General features: G+C 42.1%; 1 protein-coding gene across 1 annotated transcript in view; it reads right to left on the reverse strand.

The window, feature by feature from the left end:
* Window positions 1-4,817, reverse strand: part of ttll7 (tubulin tyrosine ligase-like family, member 7) — a 61,416-nt gene extending 56,599 nt beyond the window's left edge. Inside the window, exons 1-3 of the mRNA XM_041935961.1 lie at window positions 4,764-4,817; window positions 4,244-4,375; window positions 2,112-2,233 (exon numbers count right to left, since the gene is read on the reverse strand). Of these exons, the coding sequence (XP_041791895.1) occupies window positions 2,112-2,233; window positions 4,244-4,375; window positions 4,764-4,788 (279 nt within the window). The 5' untranslated portion in view covers window positions 4,789-4,817. The remainder of the gene's footprint in view (window positions 1-2,111; window positions 2,234-4,243; window positions 4,376-4,763) is intronic.
* Window positions 4,818-6,000: the final 1,183 nt, after the last annotated feature.

Genomic DNA, 6,000 nt, shown 5'->3' on the forward strand with positions numbered 1-6,000 from the left:
AAGAGATTGCACAATTATGCCAATGCCGCGAGACGACGTGGCTTGTGAGGGGAAATCAAAACCAATTGTTGAGGGACCTCTACTTTTCTACTGAGAAATTACCTCATGAAACACCACAGTAGCAAGAGAGAGCAAGTGAAAACAATTGACAGCAAATCACCACTTCCATGTGAAACATTAGCCACATTGCTACACGTTAAAGCTGTGACAGTATTTGTAATATTCAATCTACTTAGCTGAACTCTTGCTGCCCCTGTCCTAACAAGCCATACTCTTACTAGCTTGTGATTTAATCAATCATTAGTGCCCAGTCTAATCAAATAAGCACTCAGGAAGATGGATGGCTAACGCTCGGAGCAGCAGCAGCAAGTTCACTCAGCAGGACCGGGAGGTCATATGGAGGTAAGATTACTCTCAGACTTGTACACACAACCCAGAGCAACTCTTGTTGTTTGGGCCCGTCTTGTCAACATCACTAGTGACATCTGAAACCTGACCCCCCACCCCCTGCTGCTCACAACTTGTCAGTCTACCTGTCAATCTTCCCATCAGGCTCTGTGTAAGCTCTGTTGTTCCCTCTCTCTCTGTCCACCTTTCTCTCCTATTTGCTGTCTCTCTCTTACCTCACAGGGGCTGAAAAAAGCAGGGGCAGATTTAGTCTTACGTCCATCTTGACTTACTTGCCATTCTTTCAATTCAATTTCATTTCATTTTCTATATTAAATATTAATATTCTACACTTTCTGTCGCTTTTCCAATCTCTGACTCATCTGTCTCAAATTCCTCTATATACCATCCCCTCTCCATCTGCTCTCATTTCTTTTTTTCCCCTTATATTTTCCTTTGCTTATTCCTTTACTGAAGACAGGTGGTAGAGTGGCGAAGTTGGACTCAGATACCACATTATACAGAAAGTGATTAGGTTCATCAGGTTCAGCAACCTGAGCCATGGTCGTGATGGAAACTTCTCCATTTCTGTACACTGTGAGTACATATAATACTTTATGTGTACTGTTATAACTGTGAGCAGGAAATATACAAATATTGTTGTAATAACCCAATGTCTTCAGGTGGGTTTTTAATGGTCTAAATGTTGTTGTTTTAATTATGTTCATTTGAACTGAAATTTCACTAGGACAGTTATTCGTGAAAGTTTTCTGACTTGCCGGGCAGAAAAATAGGCGTGACTTCAATTCTTTTTAAGTTTTCACATGTACAAGTGTCAGTTATGAAGAGTATTTATGTCTTAATTATTGACAAACCACTTTTTAGGCATGTGCTCACTGCTGAGGTTAGCCAGCAGTATACATGAGGCCTTGTTGTCCTCATGTGTAATGTATATGCCACAATGACTGCGATATCTCGTAACAGGGATTAATTTAAGGTGCAGTAGCTTTTTACCCATGATTGTTATAATTCAGATTTCAATGCAAAATATTTAAAATACTTAGAGTCCTGCATCACAGTGGTTTAGTGGTTTACTTTCTCTACAAGAGTGTAAAAAACGAATCTAGGAACACTTCTTGCTGTCATAAGTTCGAAGAATCTGAAGAAAATCGTGTCATGCTTATCCAACTCTAACCTAAGGAGTGTTTGAAGGAATTTTTATATCAGAAAATCCTTTAGATAAAAATTCTCCGAGCACAGGAGAGTTAAAGTATCTGTCATGTTCATTTCATCCTCTAAATCCCTTTCTTCTGCTGCGCTGCACTTTTTAACTTCAGAGGCATCTCTTTCACCTTTTCTCTTGAGGAATCCTTTGGGAATAGCTTTCCTCGCCTTACCAACAAGTGATGTACACTATTAGAGGTAGGTTATTTTGGTTTTAACATTTGGTTTAACTTAAAAGTCCACTGAACACATATGATCTTTTTTAGATCTGTTCCTCAAAACTTCCAGTTACATACATCCACTGGCAGCTTATCAGTATCATGGTCTTTGGCTGCTGGCCACTGAGCAGCTTTATTGGAGCGTACTATAAAGGTGAAGACCCAGATTTTCCTGTTCAGTGCAGCAATTGGATCTGACACCCTTATTCTTAAGCTCTCTTCTGTAACCTCTAGGCTACCATACAAGGTGTGCTGACTTGACATGGTAGCCATGCAGTGTACCTGATAATTCCTGAGCTCAGCGATTTTCTCGTGCTGCACGGCTGAGTCATTCCAGATGAGGTTGGCAGTCTCGTCCTCATCCCGAGACTTGATGAAGTCCATCTCACTGATGACTATACGAACTAGGGAAAAAACACTCACATTTGATTGTATTCCATTAACAGAATTAGGCATGCAGTCATTTAAATAAACTTTATATGTGGATTTTGAGTTGCCATGTTCATGATGACAAGCAAAATGTGACTTGGACCCACAAATCATAAATTTCTACTTTACAGATCAATGTTTCACTCAAACATTATGCTGGGCTTAAATTCTGTTTTTGCATAAATTAAGAGAGAAATGAGTCCTGGAGATAATATATCAAAAAGCTCACAGCAATATTTACCATTTATGGAATGGTTGCAGAGCAGCCAATCGTAATGCCTCTCTTCAAAAAGATAAATTAATTGTCTGTAATGCATTCAAATCCCACTGGAAACCCCGTAGTATGAGAGATAGGTGGCAAGCCCATTTGGACATTAATCCGACAACTATTCATTATTCAGAGAGTAATGAAAAATTCATATGCCCTAACGAAACGATGTATTAATTAATTTCTTGAAAGCCTTCACAAACCTGGAGAAGGCTTGCCTAATGTTGCATGATGGCACTTGAATGGGAAAAAGGTGTTTCCGATGTAACTTCATCCATCTATTAACTTCGGTAGAGGCTGACAGTGTTTTGCTAACTGGAACATGGAGGGTTTACATCCCAGCAGGTCTATGCTTACAGTTACCGGTAGGGTCTTTGAGTACAAAGCTATAATCAATCCTTTCTTATGTATCTCGCCAAACAGACATCCTTAAGGCCAGAGTTTACATTCCCTTCTCAGTGGGTGTAAAGCAAATTTCCAACACCATATTCCTTCACCTTTCACCTTTACCTGTAATACTATCAATTCTGAAACAAAAAAAGACAGCTGCAAAAAAGGTAACAGCAAAAAGCGGACCATCCATCTGGCCCTTAGTGTTAATTTTCCTTCAAAATAGCCCTACTCTACCCTCAGAATGGCCACTGTGAGGGTCTCGTCACAGCTAGCAAACTGACTCACAGCTAGATTCCCGTCTGCCTACAGGATCCCGGCAGCCCCCATCTTCTACTTGCTGCTGCTGCTGACTCCTTAGTTTCATAGGTTGTAGTTCACCCCTGAGAGCTGTGCTGCCACACAATATACTGAACATGTGAGGAACGCTTACTATGCTCTTTTGGCCCTTCTCAAAAAAACCTCACTGCCAAGTTAAATTACCTCAATAAAGATTTATGTACGTACATAAGGCCGAGCTGTCTCCGTGTGAACTGTTTGGCTGCGCTGCAACTCTATTAGGTTTCATTTAAGACATTAAATAACAACAACCTCCTTCAAACAATCCACCACAGCAAATTAGATTTTATCGTTGAGACGACATGGTGATTGGATTTGCGGTGTGTTTGTGAGGGGCCGACTGGGCCATAGTAAGAGTTCAGAGAGACTTCACTGTGTCACAGTGCACTAATCTTACCTGCAGGACCACCCAAAATGTTGGTCTTTATCACTCATGAAATTGTAATGAAGAAAATCAAAATATAAATTCAGAAGCTTGAAATCTGAGGCTTCCTTTTACTGTATACACCATGTAGCTAGAGCTGACATAAAATTAGCTTAGGCAAGACCATTGATCATTTATTGTGTTAATTTATGTTAACAGTGCATCCAACATGTCTATGTGAGTAATATGTGAGAAGAAAGAAAACTAGAAGAAATACTGATTCTGCAACTGAAACTATAACCACTTATGCTACTGCTTAATCATTTCAGGTAGCTTCCTTGTTTTCCAACAGAAAACATCAATACTCGGGTAATGTACATCAATGAAAGGATTTCATCAGCCATCACAAAGACAGCCTCTTTTCATCCTACACTAGCTTTTCCATTAAGATGAACTCTTTGATCAAAAAATATCTTATCTTTGCAGACTGGCATTTCTGTGGCGTATATGTTTTACCTCCCTTTTTTAATTGTGTCTGAAATCTTTATTGAACATTTTTATGTGTTGTTGTCATTCCTGCAACTTCCAAAATGTTTTAATATCATTAGTAATAAGTAACCGTACCAATCTCGTATTTGGTGCCAGCGACATTGGCTGTGATGGTGCCTTTCTTCTTTTTGGTGCGCACCTTCCTCTTTCCACTGCTCTGGTAGGAGCCCACAGATGGCCCGTTCACGGGGGACGCTCCTTGATCCTCTGGAGGAGGAGACAGCATACAACAAAACTAGATACAGTCACAGCTTGTGCTCCGGACTGGGAGGGGAGCAGGAGCATTCCAATATATTTTCCTCATTTCTTCAGGGGATTTAGTGGGGTTTGTTTATGGAGCTAGGGTGTAAATGAATTAGAATTCTAGTTTGTTATAGCTGCATGCATCATGATCATTTTATCATAATCTGTGTGTGCTAGAGAGAGAGTGTGCATGTGTGGCTCTATGCAGGAGAGAATACTAGGAGCGGGCAGGCAGGCACATACTGTATACAAGCAGGTGGCCAGGTGTGTGTTCATGGGTGTCACAGTGTATGTACAACATCTAACAGAATAAACCTGTCGTTCTGGAGAAAGCTGGACCGCTCTTACTCACCTCCTTCATTGGGAGGGGAGGGCATCTCAGGGGCTGGAGGAGTGAAAGGGCAAGCCAAGCTTTCTGCCAGGCTTGGGGGGCGGGTGGGCCTCGCAGGGTAATCAAAGCACCCTCCAAGGGCTCTCTCGCACTCGCACTAGTTAGTCTTCCCTGTCTTGGGCTGTATGGACGATGTGGTTCGGGATGGTCCAATGGATCATCTGAGCATCTCCCTGGCGCCTTTCAGCAGCATAAAGAGCAGCAGTAGAGTCTGAGTGGGCAGGGGAGTTAGAAGGGGGTAGCAGTGGAGGGGAAGAGTGGGAGGGGAGGGGGGGCTCTCAAGGGTCTACACAGCCCCAGCTTATTTACGGCCCCGAGAGGAGACAGGGAGAGAGGGGGTGGACAGAGGAATGGATGGGAATGCCTGTAGAGGAGAAGAAAAAAGATATTTTACAGCTGCAGAACAGTAGTAGTAGGCTGACTGCTCAGAGGGTCTGTGTGCATTTTCTCACTGGACTGGACTGCATTGGACATGCTTTTGATGTAAAGCAGCAGCAACACAGGCCTATCACAGGCTACATCAGTCAATCTGACGCTGAGCGTAACAGCTCAGTGAGAACTCTGTACAGCTCTGACACTGCAGTACTACTAATGAAATAATCTAAAGCTGTGTGATGTCCGTTGGACTAATTGGTATTCCATGAAACCATTGTGAAATATTAATGTGGTTGTCAAGTAAAGGGTTTGCAGCATCTCATTGTGCCTCATGTGTGTGCCAGCTGGGTTTCATTGTATGGCTGAGAGGTGACTTCATTCAAACAGATGGCATCTTTACAGTGGTTTGTTAAAAGGAAGCTTCGGGCTATGAACAGTGTGGGAAATTAACACCAGTCATCAGCCAAATCCTGTTATTGTTTGGCTGTGGTCTGAGAGTGTGTCTTCAAACCACTTTTGGATGCCATACACCATTGTTGAGATGTCCAGTCACATTTAATTTCTGCTGGCTGGGGCAGTGTAGTGAGTGGTTAGCACTATTCCCTCACAGTAAAACAGGACTGTTCTTGAATCTCTGTCTTCCTTATGAGGGGTTTGCATGTTTTCCTTTTGTCACTATGGGTTCTTGTGTCTCCAGATTCCTCCCATTCTCAAAGACATTCAGGTAGACCAGAGACAGTAAATTGCCCACAGGTTTGAATTTGCGTGACTCCATCCAGTGATGGACTAGCAAGCTATAAACTGTTTCCCCAATTTACGGCAA

The sequence above is a fragment of the Chelmon rostratus genome, chromosome 4 (assembly GCF_017976325.1).
Source record: "Chelmon rostratus isolate fCheRos1 chromosome 4, fCheRos1.pri, whole genome shotgun sequence".
Classification (NCBI taxonomy): Eukaryota; Metazoa; Chordata; class Actinopteri; order Chaetodontiformes; family Chaetodontidae; genus Chelmon; species Chelmon rostratus.